This window comes from Gobio gobio (assembly GCF_949357685.1).
Source record: "Gobio gobio genome assembly, chromosome: 1".
In the NCBI taxonomy this organism is placed as follows: domain Eukaryota; kingdom Metazoa; phylum Chordata; class Actinopteri; order Cypriniformes; family Gobionidae; genus Gobio; species Gobio gobio.
This window is the reverse complement of record NC_137097.1, coordinates 59184210-59206666: the sequence shown is the minus strand read 5'-3', so window position 1 is coordinate 59206666 and position 22457 is coordinate 59184210. Positions and strand designations below refer to the sequence as shown.

Here is a 22457-nt window from a genome sequence, read left to right as displayed (position 1 = left end):
CTAATATGATAAAACAGTGCTGCGTTAAGCCGCGCACTATACTTTGAGCATGCAAAATTTTGTCGGACACGACAATGGTCGTGGTATGACGTCACTCTCTGAAGCGTCTTTTTTATAAACATGAATTCAACATATAACAAATAGTAATACATTCAAAATGGAAAAAATATACAATCGACTTAATCGAAATATTGTTCTTTTAATTTCGCCAAGAGGTCACGGCGTGATGTATCGATCTTCTACTGCCCACACATTGTCACATGGTGCGAATTCGCAGCTGAGAGTTCACCAAGCTCAGTGTAAGGGAGGGGTGATTGTATTGTTGTCTTTTTATGTGATATGTGTGATGACATTGAATGTGTTTCTTTGTGGTGAAGCCAAAGACAAATGACCAATTGTGGACAATAAAGTGACTAACTAACTAACTAAGCTTGAACTTTGAAGCACAGCGAAAACTTGAGTTTTCCGGTCTGACGCATTCGCATGCGTTTGAATGGAAGTCAATGAAATGAAAAGTGTAGTGTCACCGTCCCTTTACCTCACATATACGCATGAACGGAACAAAGAAGCATAAGCGGTCGTCTGCGGCATAATAAAAGCTCCACGAAATTAAGGCATCATCAAGCTACGCCTTTGTTTTGAATAAGCGACCTCTAGTGGCGAAAATTACATATTGTGGCTTTAATATGTAAAATATTAAGACTTAAAGGGATAGTTCACCCAAAAAGGAAAATTAGCCCATGATTTACTCACCCTCAAGTCATTCTAGGTGTATATGACATTCTTCTTTCAGACTAATAAACTCTGAGTTATATTTAAAAAGTCCAGGCTAATCCAAGCTGTTGAAAGTGCCTCTGCTGATCAAAAGACTAACGCGACCAGGTACACTCGTCAGACGTCGCATACAAATCTTGAATTGCGAGAAGGAACGTTCAACACTTTTCCACGGAAGGCGATCGGCTGGAACTTTACTTGATAAAGTTTTAAATATGGATATTTTTCTTACACAAACGCATCGATTCGCTTCAGAAGGCCTTTATTAACCCCCCAGAGCCGCGTGGAGCAGTTATTTGACAGACAGATGCATTTTTTATGGACTTCAAAAACAGAGCCACAATTACTGCTAAAGCTTGGATTAGCCAGGACATTTTTAATATAACTCAGATTGTATTCGTCTGAAAGAAGAATGTCATATACACCTAGGATGAGGGTGAGTAAATCATGGGCTAATTTTCATTTTTGGGTTAACTAACCCTTTAAGCATCTTGTAAACATACTTTAGCACTGAAAGAAAATAAACCGTTGAACATGAAACTGTATTATGCAACTATTTTAAGGCATGAAGTTCTGAATCAAGAATCAGGTTCTGTACCCAGAGAAACCAATTGAATGTTTTTGTTCATATAATTTCAAAATATTCGTTTTAATTGGCCTGTTGTCAGATAGTATTTTCAAAATGAGCAATATTTTTTTTTATTAATATCTGCATGAGCTCAGAAGTGTCAAGACATGCCATAATTACATGGCGTCCTTAAAAACCGATCAGTACATTGGAATGTTTACATTTATTCACCATGTTTATTTTTGAATTGTGCTTCATTAAACCACATTGCTTCCCATGATTAATTGCATCAATATGTATTTTTTTTTTTTCCATTTTAATGATTTTTCAGATCAAATAGATTTCACTATAATGGCAAGAGCACAAAGGCTTTCTTCTCATTAAAGTTGTGAGTGGTGACGGATTGAAAAAGGCCAGTGTGTGGCCTGCCTCCCTCATTATCCTGCTGTTTATGTGGATTGGCTTTTCTTCATGCTCAACACTATTAAATGGCTCCATTGTTTCCAGTTGCTAAAGTCCTCAAATCCAATCATTTCCCCTATTGCTCAGACCAATCCTATTTGCTTCTACCACATGACAATTATCAAGCCACAATTAATGTAGTCAGAATCATGCAATTAAATGTAGTAAATCATCTGCATCTATCTGTCTGTCCATCCTTCTGTCCATCCATCCATCCATCCATCCATCCATCCATCCACAACGCACATGACTAATATCCGTTTACATCGCAAACCACAAATGCACTGCCAGCGCCAGACGGAAGAGCGCGCGCACGCCTTAGCCGCGGGTACGTGCACGTACAGCTGTACTAACGTGATGTCAGAACGCCGTTGAGCTCAAAAAAATGTTAGCCTGTGTTGTTAAGTCTGAAAGCTACAGGGGATTTGCCAGACGGAAATAATACCGTTTTATCGCCTAGAAACACATGCACAACCCACATATTAGCGTAGCGCGTTTTTATACGTTTTTATATCCGCTTGAAGCGAGCGTCTTGGGTTTATCCTGAGAGAAAGTTCGTTGGTTATTTTGTGGGAGTGATGTCGAATCCTGGGACTCGAAGGAACGGGTCAAGCATCAAAATCCGACTGACAGGTAAAAACCCAACAAATAAGCTCCTTTATCGTTTTAATGTAATGATTACTGAGTTAATTATCATTTCATACGTGTAGTTCCGTTATTATCGCTGTGTATTTGTCGCTCATGTGTGTGTGGAAGGCTAAGCGACCGACTATCCTGCTAGCTTTCTGCTGCTGGGGCGAGTTGCAGCAGCCTGGCTCTTCATGCTAAACGCATGCTAAGACGATAACCAGTCTTTCATTTCATCAACATCTCTATAAGCAACACAATAGTCTGTGGACATGCTTTATTTTCACTTATGTGAACGTTATCAGCCGAAAGCAGCACCCCCTGTATGGTTTGTTAGGTTGGATTAGTCATAAATCAGCTGAGTATTAACCGGATGAAGGAAGCAGAGGCAGCTGTTTTCTCCGTTCCCCTCATCTGGATGGCTGTGTCTCGGTGAAACATTAAGACTACCATCATGTGTGGCAGACTGTTTGTTAATATTTTGCGTTGTGTCTTTTTGTACATTTGCTCACTGAAGCAAGTTAACAAAGGGTTACAGTGCTTGATCTTTATATGCTAATATAGCGTTTCACAATCCACTGATGGGGTTTTCTTGAGGAGGAATTTTTCCCTACTCTTTTGAAATCACTGCTTGCTTGGAAATGAACAGGATATGATTGATGCATACTGATCTTTATGATATCACCACAGACATGACAGTGCCCTGGAGGATTGGATTTACAATTGTCTCTGTGAACCAAATATACTGTTGACATATCAGTGTCTGTGGAATAGAAGGATTAGTAAATGCAAAATTACAAGGTTATGTTCTTCGTATGGTGTTATAGACTCAGCAGGAACATGAATACACTATATATATATATATATATATATATATATATATATATATATATATATATATATATGTATGTGGATACACTTTACAATAAGGTTCCATTAGTTAATTAATTAACAACGATTACCTAACAATGAACAATACATTTCTTAGTGTTACAGGCTCCATTCAAAATAATAACAGACATGACTTTTGATTTAATTATGTTTTAGTAAATGTTAGAAATTAACATGAACTAAGATTAATAAATGCTAAAAGTATTCTTCATGTAGTTAGTTCATGTTAACTAATGTTAAATTGTAAAGTGTTCCTGCTTTTCCCTGTTGACCGTGGATGTATGCCACTAGAACAAGTGGATTACGTCTTGCATGTTGTCATTTTTAATGCCAGTCAATTTTAGTTGGACATGTTTTTGTTTTGCTTTTCTTTTTTTCATCTCGCATGGCCGCATTTTTAGAACAATTTTGACATCAAACATACAATGACCTGCTTTGATGGAGGCGATGATGACACCATATAAAGACATTGTTCCCGCACAAACAAGATAGGTCTGAATGAGCTGGTCTTTATTTTACGCAGATGTGTTTGTGTCTCACAACATCTCCTCTGTGGCCACTTGAGAGTTTGTTTGTGGAAGAGATGTCCACAGCAGAGGTGGAGGGCTCTCGGACTACAGACAAACCCAGCGCCTCCAGCTGTGCTGCTCTCCCCCCTGGGCCCATGAAAGGAATTCTAATTGGACAAGGAATGTCTGTCTCATGAAACAATGAGTGTTGAATCTCCTCAATGGCTGCTTCACTGTTTAGTCTCGTGGGGCATTTAAGTCCAGAGGATTTGGGTTAACAAAAAAAAAGCTTGCAAGATTTTTATCTGTATGATAGTCGTCAGTAGATGCAGCAGTGCTCCCTTTAGGCGTTTGGGTGAGAGAACATAGTTTTTGTTTTTGTTTTATTCTAATCATCTTGTGTTTGCTGGTATGTATTCAGTTGTGTTACGTAATGTCTTTCAGACTGATATCATTTAGTTTGTGTACATGAGAGAGAACTGCATCTAATCTTGCTTCTAGACAGTAGCTACCTAAACATTTAGAAAATGAGGGAATTTGATGATTCTGTTTCCGATTCCTCTTAGTGATCCTGGTTCCTCAGTGTACGTAGTTTGTTTCCCACTCGAGAAAGTCATACATGAAATATCATCATTTACTCATCTTTGTTTTTGGGTGGACTATCCCTTTAATGATTGCCTTAGTAGTACTTTTTAGGAAGAAATATTTGGAAAATGAAATGTAATTCGTATTGCACTTACTGCCTTCAAATAGCGGTTAAACGTTTTGAGTCGCGGATCGGATTTTTCGGATCAGCAAGAAAAAAAGAAATGAATAACTTTGCTTTCCGAAAACGACTAGCCTAACTAATTAAGTTCTAACATTCTTAAAAACAAGCGAACAGTCAGGAAAAAATAAGATCAAATACACTAATTTCAATCATAGATAAAATAAAATATAACAGTTATAAATAAAGTAAGGTTTAACTGTAGTATTCAGGTACTGAAATCTAATAGTTGGACCTATATGTAAAATAACACTATAGTGTTTTGTATAAATAAAATATAGATTAATATTTCTTTGTCAACGCTGTTTTGTTGTTTGATTAACATTTATGACAGGCAGGAGCAGGTATTTATAGACCGAACTTATGGATCCAATATAAATTTTCGATTTTTTTTCTCAATTGTTTACGTTCACTTAAGACATAACCCACTGTGTTTACAAGAATACTTGTCAATATTTTGACATATTTGACATATTTTGTCCGCAAGGAGCAAGGAAATAAATTTTTTTGTTTGCTTTCGAGTTCTCGAGAATATTTTGCCGCCTCTTGCACTGGAATGGTTAAAATCGCATGAATGTGTAAATTGGCAAGACAAAACACGTGCAAGATTATGAATTATGATGGTTAAACTTTGCAATTAATACATGAATTCCATGCATGCCGAGCTATGGGGCCTGGTCCATATGGATCACGGATCAACTACTATCTGTTTAACCCCTACCTTTAACTGTGTGTTGCCAAATGAGAGAATTTCAAATTTCAGCAGAACAGATACGGTGGTGAATACATTTAATGCCATTCTTGCAAATAATGCTATTATTACAATTCATTAAAAAAAAATGTAACAAAAAAAATATAGAAGGGTACTCGATTTTAATTGATTCTCATTTTTATGAACCGATATCGATTCTTAAATCCCAAGAATCAATTTGTTTGTCCTGTTTTCAGTTGATGAATGATCGGAACTCCCATCCAAAAAAAATCACAACAATCTTTGTAGTTTTGATATGAAACGAAGTCTCAGATTTCAAATTACGTCCATTTTTTTACGAAATTTAAAAAATAGCCTAAATACGGTTTTGGCGCTGTTTAATGTGGTCTGACAGAGCGCTAGCGCCTCAGTTCAAGAGAAGCGGCAGCGTGCAGCTCGCGTGAATGGATCATCTCCTCAGCTTTAATACCAGTTACAGCACGAAATAAACATGAATGAACATCTGATTGTATGTTAAAAGATACATTACAACTTCCATAATCTGTATCATGTCTCATGTAATCGCCCAAACAGTGTTGTAAACAATGTTACGTAACGTCGCATTTACCTCTGATCAACCATATCCAGTGACCGCAAACTTGTTAGTCAGCTAGAACATTTTTAAATTAACCCTAGAGATGAGCATTTTGATAAATATATGCATCACATAACATATTCATTATAATTTTTAATGTTCTTCAATATCAATGCATGTTTGAATAAATCTGTTAAGTTTTTATGACTGGCACCATTTAAAAGTTTATATTTCAAAAACAAATTGGAGTACAATTATGATCATGTAATTGTAAAGTTAGTATTTTAACTATTATTATTATTATAAAAAAATATTCAAAACAGTTAATATTACAGTAATGTAGTAGCCATGTATAGTTCACAGCATTAGTTGAGAGATTTCCTTTCCTCCTTCAGAAAATTTGCCATGTACTGTGTCTGATATATATCCACAATAATCGATATTGAATCAAATCGAATCGGAAGCTTGTGAATAGAAAGCGAATCGTGAAATGTGTGTCAATACCCAGCCCTACTCTTTACTGGTGGCACACAGGTGCAGTCTTTCAAAACTGGCCACAACTTTAGGCTATAATGGAATACTAATAAACAAAAGAAAAGAAAAACAAACAATAATGTGGTGACATATTAACACACAACTCGTGTATGTTTAACTTCACAAAAGGCTTATGTACGAGTCACGACCAGTCAGTAAGGACACTGAGTGAAGGCTTCTGTGCAACAGGAACAGTTCTTGGTTCACGAGGTTCAATATGGTACACGAGTCAGATTATTTCAGTATCGGCAAAAGAACTGGTTCTTGTACCTAACCCTTGTGCATAAAAACGTGATCTTTCGTCAATAATGGCTAAAAATTGTTTTGTCAACTTGCATCACCTTTTTTTTACACATAGATTCCTGGTATTTATGCTGTGTAATGGCTTTATGCACATCTGACAAGTGTTGACAGTCAACACCTTCACACTATAGTCCAGAAGGCTTTGACGGTAGTATGCTTTTTGTGACCTTATCACCAAGGGCTCATTAACAAAAAGCCATTGTTCCTGAGAAAGACGATGCAGCGATCAGATCAGGTTCCTTGGAAAAATAAAATAAAATATAGAAGATTACTTGTTTTCTAAATTCCTTATCGCTACATTGAAATATAGCATTGTGTTTCTGTTTAATAGCCTAAAGGAAATTATGGACAATTAATTTGGCGTTTTTTAATTGTGTCAATTTCTGATGTCTCTTCTTTGTTACTTTCCTTCATTCAGTCTTTTAGCATGTCTGCCTGTCTTTGGGTTCATGTTTCACACAACAGGAAGTGAGATTCTGAGATATCTTCTTTTAGCATGTTCATTCTGCAGATTATAAATAATATGCAGAACCAAATTTTAGTTTGACGTATTTCTGCATTTGACAATAAGTAAATAGTTATTAGACCACAACAATAAAAACATACATTTATTAATGTCTTGTTTTGTTGCCGTCGCTGTATAGTCTGAATTATAGATCCTGGTGTCAGGTTGAGTTGAATGGCATTTGTAGCCTCATTTTACCCTTCAGAAATTTCATTAGAGGGAACACGAGGGGCTGAAATCTGTAAATATTTGTGTCATCACTGAAGCATGCACGTTTGGCTGTTTTTTTGGCCCGCTCAAAAGTTATTGCCCTCATCATGGTTACAGAGTAATGTGGGAGAAATGCAAGTTTCTCATTTTCTCATTGTTGTTTCCTCATTACTTGTAAAGGTCTTTTGCTGATAATGCCCTGAGAAAGTACTTGACTTCACATGTTTTCTCCTGTGTTTCACCCCGAAGGGATTGCGGATTAGTTGGGTTGTTTAGTTTTTATTGTTGTGTTAATGAATAAGGCAATCTGAATGCAACTGTAAAACATGCTAAACAATACAGAGTCCTTGATTTGTATTCTGCCTCTATTATAACTTCTTTCACAGCTGCTGTTACTTTTAAACACACTCACAAGGGGATGGTAAACTTTAAGGCCATGAGCATTCAGGCTTCAAAAAATGTTTGCTTGTTACTGCAAAACAGCTGTGTTTAACTTGTGGTGTTGGTGAGACTGTTGTATACTTCCAAAAACTGTAAAGCTACCAGGTGATTTGGCAAAGCTGTTGCTTAACCCTTTAAACCCGAAGTGCACCCTCCTTGCTATAGTTTTGGAGTCATGAGTCTTTACTTTTGTGTATGTCACTCAGACTAAATGATGTGTTGGTGCTTTCACAATTAGCATTTCTTTAACTAGCCTCCAGGTGTGTTGTTCAATCCAATCAAAATACATAGTTGAATAATTACTCATTATCAAATGCTAGATCTTCTAAAGTCTTGTTTTGAACTCAACCCCCCTTTTTTTTGCATATAATTTGGGCTGGTTTTATATGTTCTAAATCTGATTTGTATCTAATAAGCCTAAACAGTCAGGTTCATCATGTCACAATTTGTCCAAACAATTATGGTTCTGATGCTGCAAGATGTCATACATTTTTAAAATGTCAATACATTTTGCAATAAGCATGCATGAATACAAACAAAAATGCCAGAAGTGCTCTCTCTTGACTTGTGTAGCCTAAGTTTGTGTGTGCGGATTTAGCATTATGTGCCTGATATGAATGACAATGAATTATCTGATTACCAAAATGCAGAGTAAAAACTGGTACAAGTGAGCATATAGTGGGAAAATAACTGTCTTAGTTTATTAGGAAGATCCATATTAATTGGCTAATTGTGATGATTTGCCAGTTCCTTAGCATATTTCTAACAATGCCTCTTGGTAGGTCAATCATTTAAACAGTCATTTATGTCTTAAGTGAATGTAAACGGATGGCACAATAAATGGTAACTGTGTGTGCATTAAGCCCTGCTGTGTAAATGCAGCCATGTTTGCCTGTTATGTTGGCTTGATGTGCTGACTTTAGAGTAGATGCTATGAATGATTTATGAAATATCCCCTGTTCTAGCAAGCTCAACTCCTGAGTGTACCGGCCTCTCCATAATGGTTTGTCCGATAGGGTTTTTTTTGGGGTGGGGGGGTGTAAAAAAGCCAGGATTATGCTCTGCGTACGGAGTAGTTGCATGGCATGGCCAGCTGTGCCAGGCATCAGGCACAAGAAGCAGCATGAAAAGAGGCTTACTGCCCCCTGTGACTGTGAGCCTGTGCTAGAACCAGAGGGCTGGACACTGGGGAATCCTGCCTATTCATTAAGAAGCACTAGCAGCAGTCTGCTGTTATCGTTTGTGTGTCACGTGCTGTCTGCTTGCCTGTTTCCTCTCTCTCTTCTCCCCCGTTCCTTATCTTTTTCTCTCCCTGTCCTCCCGCGCACTCGCACGTGAGTATTTCATGTTCATGGTTGTGTAGGTATGTGGAGCATGCGGCCTCTCAGACATTCCTGTGCGTGATATTGATGTGAAGTCCAGCTGGGGGTTTGTAGGGGATACTGTTTTTTCGGACCGTTTGCAGCTCTGTAAACTGACACTATTGATCAGAGCCAAGCCGTCACCCGTCCTGTGTAAATAAGTGCCTCTAAGAAAGCACCGAGAATGAAAGCAACAGATCATTTTATACAGAGGAAATGTGCTCGAGTTTGTTTGCTTTTAGAGATTAGCTGCTAGTATTTCTCTCATGTAAGTGAAACCTGTTGCAAAAGAAATGGGTGTTTTCATGCCAGAATTAATCTAGAACAATTTTAACAAATTTTCTAGTTGTTGTATAATCATTGTAAACTATTTAGCCATTGAAATGATTATCAAAAAGATAGGAGAGCTGCACAAGTACTAATAGGGATGGGACGATTACCGGTTTCACGATAAACAATGATAATATGTACTGACGGTTAGTATTATCATTTAAAATGTTATTATCATTAAAACCATGTTTGATTATCGTGATTTAGAAAACTTGCGGTAAAACCCACATATAAGTATAAATTGATTTTTTTTCTGTACGTCCCTGACACAGTTTCGCTCCCTTAATAACTCCTAAAAAGCTGACATCTCAGTTCATCGGGATCTCACAAGGCTCCGTTATGAAGCTGACAGCACAATGAATCTTTTATGATGTCTACACTTTCTTTTGTTATAATCAGAAGATTTGCCAGCATGCAGAATTCAGCACTGAACAAAAACTCACTTTGAGCAGTGAGTGGATTCTATCTTAAATGCATCTGATTGGCCATTGCGTTTTAGAAATCAACACACATGTCTGTGATTGGCTATACTGCACAATGCACTAAAATAAACATAAACCGTAAATAGTTTTTATTTTGTTGTAGTTCTTGTTGTTTTTGTGCAATAGATGAATAACAATTTATTTGTTTTTAGATGTTTTATTTTGAGATATTTATATTTTGCGGGAGTCCGGCGAACGGTTTAATTCTCCCGCAACCCTCTCACACACACACACACACACACACACGCGTACCGCGGGAGTGCAGGTCTCTACCTCCAGGATGGGTTTGAAAACCACTGGATAGCGAACGCAAGACAAGTCAACTTAAACCTCAATACCAAAACTACGCCTGGGAAATAATTTGACACAAAATGTTGTTTTGAGTGAAATATTTTATCTCACTCACTCACTCAGTTTTCAGCAAGTGGATTTGAGCCAAGGATGAACAAACAAGTTCAAACAAGACCAGTATGGGTGACATTTAAGGGATAACCGTGTATATTCATTGTACACTTATTACACAGTTTTTGTTTTTAACCACATAAATAATTACGGGGTCATGTTGAATTGAGATTAATGTTTTAATCTTACCTGTTTATAAATCCATTTTGTGCGGTGTACAAAATAATCGTCCAGACAAGATGATCACAACAATATAGTAGTATTAATAGTAAAGTCTTCTGATCTCATTTTAAATACAATTAAAAACAGAGACGCAAGTTGCATGTGAATGAAACGAGAGACTGCGTCCGTTGTGACACATGGATGTGGGTTGTGTTATAATGTGGTGCTGTTGACGACGGTCATTATAAGGAAGAAAATGCCACGGAATAGAATCTTGCATAGAAAGTGCATAGAGCTGCTTGTTAACTTGTTAAAATGTTTTCAGTGTGTGTATCAGCTCTTTTTGAACACTTTCATCTCATTTGAACAAAACCGTGATAATATTGATAATCGTGATCATTTTGGTCACTATAATCATGATATTAAATTTTCATACCGTCCCATCCCTAAGTACTAATTAGGGCTACACGATTTGGGGAAAATATGTAATTGCGATTATTCTGGTTAAAATTGTGATTGCGATTTAAAATGCGATTATTTTTTCTTTTTTACAAATGAAAAGTGTGTGTATATAACATTTTGTGTTTTATATATTAATATGACTAATAATAATTATTAGGATTATTATTATTACTAAATAAAAATAAGAAATATTACTATTACAATAACATTCATTATTAAAAAATGTAAATAGAGCATTTAAGAATAAATATAACAGTATAATAATAATTATATTTGACAGAAAACTAAAAATATGGGTTACCTGTTAATATGCAGACAGCCTATGACTAAAAATCATTAGAAAGGTCTAAGGATTTATTGTAAAAAAAAAAAAAAAATTAAAAGCTTTTTTTCTGTGATATCAATTTCTTAAGGTCTATTTCTTTAAAGGGATAGTTCACCCCAAAATGAAAATTGTCATCATTTACTCACCCTCAAGTTGTTCCAAACCTGTATGAGTTTGTGTTCTGCTGAACGCAAAAGAAGATATTTAGAAGAATGTTTGTAACCAAGCACAAAGAGCAACCATTGACTACCATAGTAGGAAAAAAAATACTATGGTAGTCAATGGTTGCTCTATCGGCTTTGTTACAAACATTCTTCACTCTATCTTCTTTTGTGTTCAGTAGAACAAAGACACTCATACAGGTTTGGAACAACTTGTGGGTGAGAAAATGATGACAGAATTTTCATTTTTGGGTGAACTATCCCTTTAATATGAAATATGAGCCTATTATGCATCCACTGTGGGGATTAAAACTCCTGTACATTGAAGAAAAACATATGGATTGTCATATACATTTATTTAGAAGTATTATTTTTCTTATTTTCTACCCAAAAGTTTAATTCATACTGGAGGCCAGAAGGTGCCCTCGAGCAGAAACTTCACATTTTCCTCAGAGAAATAATCGTTCGTTTTCAGGAAATCCCAATGGGAAATCCCAAATATGAAGCTTGCGCTGTTGGCTGAATAAAACGAAGATAGAAACACTTTGACTGATTAATCATGAAGATAATACTTCTGCGACAAGATAAGGTGTATTGAGTTCAAGTTTCTCGGGTATTTTCATAATAATGAAGTATGTAGTGCTGATTGACATTCTGTGATAAGAAGCCTCATCAGCTCGACTCACTATATGAAGTGAGTTAAAACATGTTATTAAACGTATTTTGTAGGCAACAGGTTTAGCTTACTGTTCACAGAGCCGCTTCTCACTGACATGCTGGGCATATATTTATTTCATTAAAATCGCAGCCTTTGCGCCTTCATGATCGCACATAACCCAAATCGCGATCGCGATTAATCGTGCAGCCCTAGGACTAATCGTTAAAAGATCGCAATCTCAATTCAAACACCCACAAGATCTCTTTTCTAAATGATATCAATTCAGGTGTGTCTATTAAACCTTTGACAAGCAGCCTGTGTGAATTCACAAAAGCACTATGCTATGTTATGATTTTAAACATTTTAATACATTGTGCAGGCTTAAAAAAAACGGTCTAATAATGTGGTTCATGGAATGTTCACGCCGATTTGTTGGTGTGTATGTGTGTGTGAGTGTTTGTGTGCATATGTGTGTTTGAGTGTGTTTTAAGTGCAATTACAAAGCAATTGATTGGTTTTGTTTAACTCTGAAACATTTTTCGAGGTGTGTTGTGGTAAAAATAGCTACGGGTAGACCCAGTTGATTGCCGAGTGCAACCATTCTACGTCATCAACCTAGAACTCAAACAAAATGGCGCCGCCCATTGTCCAAATATATAATGGATTTTTTAAATAACGTGGATCTTTCATGGGTTTTCTACTACATATTTCAGTAAGAGACATAATTTGTTATATTAAGCCATACAAGTCTTGACACCATGGGATCCCTTTAAAGTGTCCTTACCACATATGAGACTCACTTTTATTTTCTCAAAAAGAACTGTTGAACCACTGTTCTGAACTCATGGTTTTTGTTATGTATTTGTGAAGTTTATGCACTTAAAGTCACACATTTAACCTTGTGTGTTATGAAAGACTCACCCCTTATGTAATACACTACACCTTGAACTTAAGAGTCATGAAGGTGAGAATGATTAGTATGAGACTTTGTATTATGGTCACTCATTCTGGCAGCCAAATCGTTTGACCTCTTATGTGATCTTTATTACCGGGTTAATTGTTAACTAAAGCACTGACTTCAGTATTTAAAGATTTAGGACAGTACGTTTATTTGTGGCTCACCCCTTTCAAGACAAGTGGGAGTTAAGACTAGCGATAAAAATGTGGCGCAAAAACCACATCTTAATAATAGACTAGTCAGTGGCTTATCTTAATGACTAATTGGTTTATGGTCAAATCCATAAGACCTGATAAGTGTCTTTTAATTCTAGTTGGAGTGCAGCAGAACACAGAGGTCTAAACAAGCTATTTTGAAAGTTTAACAATAATTAACTTGACAAAATGTCGTACATTGATAATGTTATAGGCTAATAATGTTACAGTGACAGAAATTAACTTTTTTATTATTAAGGGGTGATATTTGCCACCTTAAATTGATTCTCAGGGCATTTTTACCTTCATTAGGGCAAGTTTTTACCTTGTCAAATTGTGCATTGTCAAATTTTTACAATTGAATCCAATTTAATTAAATAATAAGACACTATAGAATTTTATCAATCAAATGAACACATTGTTAAAACACTTCTTTAAAATAATGATTGCTATATTATATTAGTGTTGTCAAAAGTACCGGCCGCAATACCAATTCGGTACTGAAATCTAAAAAATGTGACGCTTTGAGCGCTGTTGGGCGGAATCGTAAACACCTCTGACTGGCCATCTCATGCACTCCTCAAATATGTCTGTGATTGGCTACAATGACCAGCGCTTGTTAGAAATATACATCAATAGCCCCGTTTCCACCGAGATTACCCGGAACAATTTGTACCAGGGACTTTTTTTCCCCCAGACCTGCTACTGTCTGCGTTTCCACTGCGGTCTAAAGTACCGTGAAGATTAGGCAAATTAGTCCGGAGACGTAGGACTGCGCGCGACTGTTCCTCCCAGTCAGCAATGGACAGTAATCATTTTTGTGCAATACTGTCTGCAACAATAACAAGTATGGAGGAGATGCAAGCAGCGCTGCTTTTGCTGGTTATGTATTGGTTTACTAAAGATGTAATTAACAAAACGGCGGAAAAGAGACGAGCACTGATACTGAAGTGAATTCTGAAAGCTCGTCGAGCTAGATTTAAAATAACACAACGTATGTTATTATCAGCTATTACGGGCATTAAAAATGCCAGTTGAAATAAAATGCTGCGTGAGCTCAACCAATCAGCATGTTCAGCGCCCAAGTCCCACCCCCGAAAGGACAGGGAAATATTTACCTGGAACTTCATTTAGACCCTGGTTCCTGCGGTCAAAACACACAGAGTACCACCCCAAAGTTCCTAGTTCCTGGGGAAAGTTCCTGTGGTGGAAACTCGGCTAATTACACTTTTCACAGATACACACAGGAGTGTTTGAATGCAGGCGCCTATCAGCCAACCGGTCCACTGGTCGACCCCTGCTTGTGCTTTCAAACGCTCCCGCTTTCAAAACACTTCCGTGTGCTTTCAGACGCTCCCGTGCGTTGATCATTGTAGCCAATCACAGACACATCCGATGAGCACGTGAGCACAATGGCCAGTCAGAGGTGTTTACGATTCAAGCTCAACAGCGCTTAAAGTGTCACATTTTAAAAATGTCAGTACCCAATTGGTATTGCGGTCGGTACTTTTGACAACACTATATTATAGTAGATAATTACATAATACACTTTGGCTAATAAGCTTTCATTACAACTCCCTTTGAGTGATGGGGTCTCTCATCCCTTTTAAAGCCCAGGCCCTAAAAAATAAGAAAGAAAACTAGTCAAACTCATTCATCCTCACAAACCTATCCTGACCCATTCCTAGACTTTCTTAGCTCAAAGAAATAGTCATTGCAGTATATATTTTATCACAGAGCTAGTAATGGTGGAAAGTTTTGTTAGAAATGCTAAAGCTGTCAGATTTGCCTCTTTTATTTACTTCTATTTTATGTCCTGACAAATTCACCTTATCCCTGCGAATAGTGAAAAACTGTGGAGTAGTGCAGCCTTGATATAAATGTGTGACGTGGTAGGTCTTTGTGTCCATGTGTGTGAGACTGCATTGTGGTCAGCTGCAGACTGTGCTGTGTTATACAGTGCTGTAAGTCTGTGGGGCCTCCAGACAGGATGAAGAGCTCATATGGTGATTTTAGCCTCCCTCAGCAGCCTAGCCGGCTCCCACGCGCCTCGTCTGGATTTAGGTTACTGCACAGCACCCAGGGGTCACGCAGCCACCTCCCCTAGGTTACTGCCGGACACACATACTGCAGTAGGACACATTCTTTCAGCTGTTGTAAACAAGAAACAGTAAATGCAGGGGATTATTTCAGCCTGTCAGACTTTAAGACTGTACTTTTCAGTATAATGTTTCTCACGCTCTGACGCGGCACTTAAGTGGGCCAGTGCGATATTCGTTTTTTTTTTTTTTTTCCTTTGGTGGGAGAAATCCTCTCAGCTCTTGTCTCTGTGCTGGGCAGATGCTTATCAGTGTCGCTATAAGCATCGCTTATATTTATACTGGGATGATAATTGACCAAGGGCCATTCTCTAAACAGACTGATGTAAATAGCCTGTTTTTTTTGTGTTTTTGGCTAATTCCTGTCGGTCCTCTCCGTGTGAGTTGAGTGCACTCTGGAACCAATTAGCTTTCTCATTGCAGACCAGACCCAGTTTGAAGTTTGTTTGAACGCACAATAATCATCATTGCGTGTTGTATTCGAGTATTTCTCATGGTGTCAGACAAGCTGTCGAGAGTGCAGACAGGCGGACATCTGTCACCATAAGGTTGCAGTCTCTTTGGTGTGGGCTCAGTGCTGTGATTAATGCGCCACACACGAGATTCAGGATGTCCTCCTCCTCTAGTCACTCCTGACTCAATGCATTTCTCTCATTCCTTTTGTATTGTGTTTTTAACCACTCGTTCCCCCAAGGTATGTCTCCGGTTTCCCTTCCTTTCCGTGCTCGGTGACTCAGTGATGGGGAAGTCTGTCTGCCTGTCCCCATCGCTGTGCTTCTTCCTAGGGGAGCTTGGCAGATCCAATGTGGAAGTCGGAGCGGCTGACCTACTGTATATTTGCCAGAGGAAATGCCTCGTCTCTTCATGCACATGAGGAGGTTTAGCATTCCAGTGTACCCTCTTGGCTGACAACTCATTTGTATGAGGTTGCATGGGGATATATTTTTAAAGGCCCCTGGCATTCTGATCGACCTTACAAAATGGCTTCCCACAGTTTAATCTTCAGTGCAGAGCGAGGATTTGGCCATGGAAAGTGGGAGAAAGAGAAACAAAGAACCAGGAAGGAGGGTGGAGGATATCTCCGGAAAAGCTCATGGATATTTTATTCGTGCTGGGGGCCCGACGTCTTGTGTTTCAGCCCTGCATATGGTAGGGCTTTGCATGAGTGTGTGCAATACAGTCTTTCTCATATCCCTCCAGCCCTCACTGTAACTCAAGCCTAAGCTGTGAATGGGAGTATCACCTCTGATTCTGGCAGGAAATGAATCGAGTAGGCCACATTCTTAAACCCCTGGATGGTTCTTCATCTGTTAATCAGTCTAGTTCATCACTCATTTAGAGTGATGGCTTGTGTATACATAGTTTGAGTTGTCTGTACTAAGGCTGAATAGGGCTGGGCTATATGGCCCAAAATAATTTTTCAAATCAGTCGATATCGATAATTATCATTTCAAGTTGAGGCAGATTTTTGCTCGGCGGTTCAAACGAGTAGCACGGTTTCATTTAGCTTTTGGCGCATAAACATTATATTGAACACTTATCAAACTTTTGTTATTTTATTGATAATACAGGGAGTGCAGAATTATTAGGCACGTTGATTTTCTGATCATATTTTTTTTCCAGGCACATTTGACCAATTCCAAACCACAGTAATCCTAATAACTACTATTGATTTAGTATTTAATAATGTATAAGTGATATATAATTGTTCATGAAGGCTGGAAATGAAAATCACCTTATATTCAGGTGTGCAGAATTATTAGGCATGTTTTCTTTTACAGATAAATTGAGCCAAAAAAGAGATTTAACTCTGAACTTGACTGAAAAGTCAAAAAGTATTAAATGCCCATGAGAAGGATGCAATACTAATGCAATACTAGACATTGCAGTTAAGGCGTGACCATTGGACAGTGAAATGCTCGTTGGGTCAGCAGGATCTGACAAAAACAGGTGGTGAAGAAAAGACACCTGTTAACTGCAAAAGAATTAAGAATTAAGGTGAAGAATTAAGGGTGAAACCATCAGGAACCCTTTAGTCTCCAGCGCCACCATTTTCCAAAGCTGCAACCTACCTGGAGTCTCCAGAAGTGCAAGGTGTCAGGATCTCAGAGACTTCAGTTAGGTAAAGAATCCTAAAAAATGACCCCCACTAAATAAGAATCACAAGCTGAAGTGTTGTAAAATACATGAAGAAGGTTTTTTTATAGGCTTTATGGACAGATAGGTTGAGAGTGACTCTTGAAGGACCAGCACCACATCCTCTAGTACCACTGTTTGAAGAATTCATCTTCCAGAATCTGGCAGTACATTTTGGGAGTTCATTTTTAGTCCATCTCTGCAAAACGGACTTCAGGATGGACTAAAATGAACTCCCAAAACGTACTTATTTATGTGCCCTTGTAATATTTAATCCTCTCCTCTCCTCTCCTCTCCTCTCCTCTCCTCTCCTCTCCTCTCCTCTCCTCTCCTCTCCTCTCCTCTCCTCTCCTCTCCTCTCCTCTCCTCTCCTCTCCTCTCCTCTCCTCTCCTCTCCTCTCCTCTCCTCTCCTCTCCTCTCCTCTCCTCTCCTCTCCTCTCCTCTCCTCTCCTCTCCTCTCCTCTCCTCTCCTCTCCTCTCCTCTCCTCTCCTCTCCTCTCCTCTCCTCTCCTCTCCTCTCCTCTCCTCTCCTCTCCTCTCCTCTCCTCTCCTCTCCTCTCCTCTCCTCTCCTCTCCTCTCCTCTCCTCTCCTCTCCTCTCCTCTCCTCTCCTCTCCTCTCCCACAGCAAACCTGGAGCTGTAAAAAAAAAAACATACACATACTAAACACACACACACACACACACACACACAAAAAACATTTTCAATCACCCCCCCCCCCCCACACACACACACACTAGATTAGAAGTCTAGTTTTTTTTTTGTTCAGAGACTGAGCTGAACCGTCACTTCCTCTCTTCTCACTGTGCACCTGCCTTACATTCTCCACCCCTGCTCACTGGATGCTTTACTCGTATTGAAGAAGTACAGAGATAAGTAACCATTGGTTCATATTCTGGTGAGTTACACCATTGCATGTCAGCTTTGCAGTGCCCCCATCCCCACCTTCAAGCTTTAACCTCATATGTCAGCAAACTACTTGCCTTGCAAACAGCTGCAGAACCCGCCAGAGACTCATTCCCATCTACTGAGTAATGTTCTTCTGGTTACACACGTGTTCTATTGCTAATTAACTATGTGAACTGTCTTTTGGCTTGTGAACTAGCTCTCTGCAGTTACGTCAGGTAAAGCAGTGCTTTTATATTAAAATCAGGAAATAAGTGGGTGGGAAACCAAGAATAAATCCGCATCTCTCCTGCACCCACCCTCATCAGTCACTACACCAGCTGTCTGCACTGACTAGCAGAGATGATGAACTGTCTGGTTTTGATTTGGGATTTTAAATGGGCAACTCCTGTACAAATTTGTTTATCATGCACATTTCAATGTCGATGGCTTCATGCTCTTGCTAGTCAATAATTCACTTTAGAAACTTGCAGTCAGCTCAGAAAATGTCCTTATTGCAAGCAAATTGTATTTAATGTAGTCTACAAGAAAGATTTCAAACTTTGAATTTAATTTATTTTAACTTAAAATGAAACAATAATGTGCAGTCAGATTAAATTTGTGTTGTTCATCAAATATCACCAGCAGGCCAAATAGATTTTCTCTTTCTTTTTTAGGGAGTCTATTGCTCATTCTGATAATGGTCTTTGCTCCTAAATGTGGCCAGACATATATACCTGTCGTTTGGTTTTCAGTATTAGTTTTTTTTTGTTGAGATGTATGTTGTGCAACAGTGTGCTTCCTTGCTTACGGTGTAATTTTGATACATTGATGTGGCTCCCAACTTTTCATTAGGTGAAATGGTGAGGCTGTTCTATTCATTAGACTATAGATATGAACTGTTTTATCAAATAAATATGAGCATCATGAACTAAACTTTTTTTACCCAATATAAAATTCACCCCAGTCACCTGTGAACTGTCTGTGAGCCCAGTATTGACAATAAATCCAAAATAAATGCAAAGAAACAGTTTGTAATATCTCATCCTATGAAATCAGAAATAATCACTTTCAAGACAGATCATAAAACAAAAATGCTTAGAATTATTTTATATTTTTAAAATTGAGCTGTTGATTTTAAAAGTGAACAAAGTAACATATTACATAGAAAAAATTGCAGGTCTATTTTTTATTTACACTCCAACATTCAAAACAGAGATCATTTGACATACAGTATCAGATTCTGTTTTTTGATCAATGTCAATCAGATTAAATCGCACATTTAAATATAGTTGTCAGGAAACTTTGCAATGTTTAATCTCTTTAATCTGTCAGGTTTTTAATGAAAGTTTATAATGAAAGTATATTGAAGTGTGCAGAACACGTGCTGAATAAAAACTCATATTCTGACTAACTTACATCCTTCTGATTGGCCATTGCATTCATGCACTCAACAGATAAGTCTTGGATTGGCTACCTTTGCTCCATGTGGCAAAAACACATTGTAAATAGATTAGAAACCCTTACCGCCCTTCATAGAGCGCTTACACAAATATTAATGCAAGAGTTTTAAAGCAGCCAGCCATCAGCTGGGACCGGTACTGCAGAACAACCGATTTCGCCTCATACATTAAATTATCAAATAAATCGGTGGCAGGAAAAATTCATTTTGGCGGCTAGTAATCTTCCTCTTGGATAACCTTCTGCAGATTCAAAACTGAATGAAGTTAGAGGAAAATTAGTTGCACTTATGAATATTGGATTGGCCTATGGGAGTTTACAAACACTCTTTTCGAGCTGTTAATCCACTGTAATGAAATGGTTAAGACAGTGGATGATCTCCTATGTCTGATAACACCATACCAGACTGTTTGGCCTCCTATCAAAGGGCTTAATGAAAGTGCATGGGCAGTTCTGTTTGTACAGTCCCGGGCAGTTCTCCACGCTCAGCACTGGGCAAATAACACCCGCCAAACTCACGTTTTTTACGTGTACGGTCGGCGGGGTTGTTTGTCAGTTTGTGCAGCTGGGCTGCAATAACTCTGAAGTGTTGTGCATGTTTGTTCTGCCAGTTACTCATCCTATGATTAGGCATCAGTTAGAGCAACAGGAAAAACCCTCTTTAAAGGACCCACACCAGTCTGTACCGTTCATGAACTTCATTTAGAGGAGCTCTGCCAGTGTTTGAGAATGGCACTCGCGTGTTTTCCTGTTAGTAATTGTCATGTGATCTGTCATACAGTTTCATTTTGTGGTCATTTTTTATTCAGCACGAGTTTCATTTTGTGGTTTTTGGCACAGAGGATTGTCTGGGTTTCTTCTGTGTTTTCAGGATTTGAAAATCATTACTGCCCTGGCTGAGCTTGTAGATCTATTATGTGCAGAAATCTCTATTAGTTATGCACCAATGTATCGGCAGATAAAAGCAATTATTTTCAGTATTTGCTAATGATCAGGGCCGATTATATCCTGTTAATCAAAAGGGGGCGGAAAAACATGTCAGACTGCAACTCTCACTGTGTGTGAAGAAAATGTCTTGTTGAATTTAGGGCTGTCAAAGTTAATGTGACAATAATGCATTAACAGTTAAAGTTGGCTCCACTTGACCCTTTAAATCAACCGTAGTTCAAGCCAGGGTTGCCAGGTCTGCGGCGTTTTTTTCCATACACAAAAATTATTTTCATAGCCCGCACCCCATTCAATAATCGCAAGGAGCTTTGTGTTGCTTCTGATATGGAAACAAAGTAGCAGCTTTTAAATTCTGTCCATTTTATCACGAAATTCAAACAATAAATTGCGGTTTGATGCTCTTAAAGGGGACTTTTTCCGCGTTTAAGTGCTATAATCGGGTCAAAGGTGCTACCAACCCAGAAAACGTGAAAAAGGACAATCCAGTAACTTTGTTTTGGTAAGCCTTTTTCCACAAGCATGTAAAAAAATGAGCCGCTAAGATTTCTCTCTATTATCCATTATAATATTAACAATAATTCCACCCACGGTGCTGACAGACTGTTCCGTATTAGCATAGTTTCCGCCCTCAGCCAGTTGTACACTGTCCGCCATTTTCTCCGCTCTCGTGCAGCTGTAGCTACAACACTGTCTTGTAAGCAGTGCAGGTGCATTGACTGAACGAGGGACAATTCAAGACAGGTTTTGCTAAAAAGTTAAAGCTCAAACTATTCTAGGGATGCACCGAAATTAAAATTCCAGGCCGAAACCGAAAACCGAAAAAGAGGAAACCAAAGCCGAAAGCCGAAACACCGAAAGAAATTATGCCAATTATTAGTACCATTGCATTTATGGCTATGACTGTGTACTTACTTTACTAAAATCAAGGCATTGCAATTTCATAAATTAATATTAAAGTTTCAAAGAATAAATCAATTACAAATTATGCCAATATTTATTTAGCACATTGCAACAATGCACAGTATAAAATAAAATTCAAACTAAAATGTTTAACTTGACCCCACTCATTTGTACATTAAATAATATTGTACAGGCCTACAGAAAGGTTATAAAATTAAATGTTCTCTCATAAAGAAATAAAGTGCATTTAGGTCTAGTGCATTTAAAATTTTTCTCTGTAGGACTACTACAAGAAAGTGCATTCAGAACAAGTGCAACTGCTTAAAGATACAACTATTTTCTCTGTAGGCCTTCAACATAATAGTGTATCAAAGCAAAGACTGCCATAGCCCATATGTTAACTGTAGAATAGGGATAGCGGTACACAAAACTGACGGTTCGGTACAGCAGTTTTACAAAATGGCTTTTTATTTATTTGTATTGGTTTACTGAAAAAAAAAAGTATCTATCCTTAAATGAATTAAATTATAACTAAAAGTTTATTGAATATATTGCTCTAAACTATATAGGGAGCCCTTACTTGCACATTAATATTAAAGGTTAACAACAGAGCCCAACCTATTAGCCTAGATTCAGTTGCTATGTATTTTTAGGTC

The 22457-nt window shown here is 38.0% G+C and overlaps 1 protein-coding gene across 4 annotated transcripts in view; it reads left to right on the top strand.

Annotated features, from left to right (window-relative positions):
• Nucleotides 1-2150: 2150 nt before the first annotated feature.
• Nucleotides 2151-22457, top strand: part of smurf1 (SMAD specific E3 ubiquitin protein ligase 1) — a 46881-nt gene continuing 26574 nt past the window's right edge. For all 4 annotated transcript variants that reach the window (XM_079824029.1, XM_079824032.1, XM_079824031.1 and 1 more), the window contains exon 1: nt 2151-2437. In XM_079824029.1, coding sequence (XP_079680155.1) covers nt 2383-2437 — 55 coding nt within the window. In that variant the 5' untranslated portion in view covers nt 2151-2382. The remainder of the gene's footprint in view (nt 2438-22457) is intronic.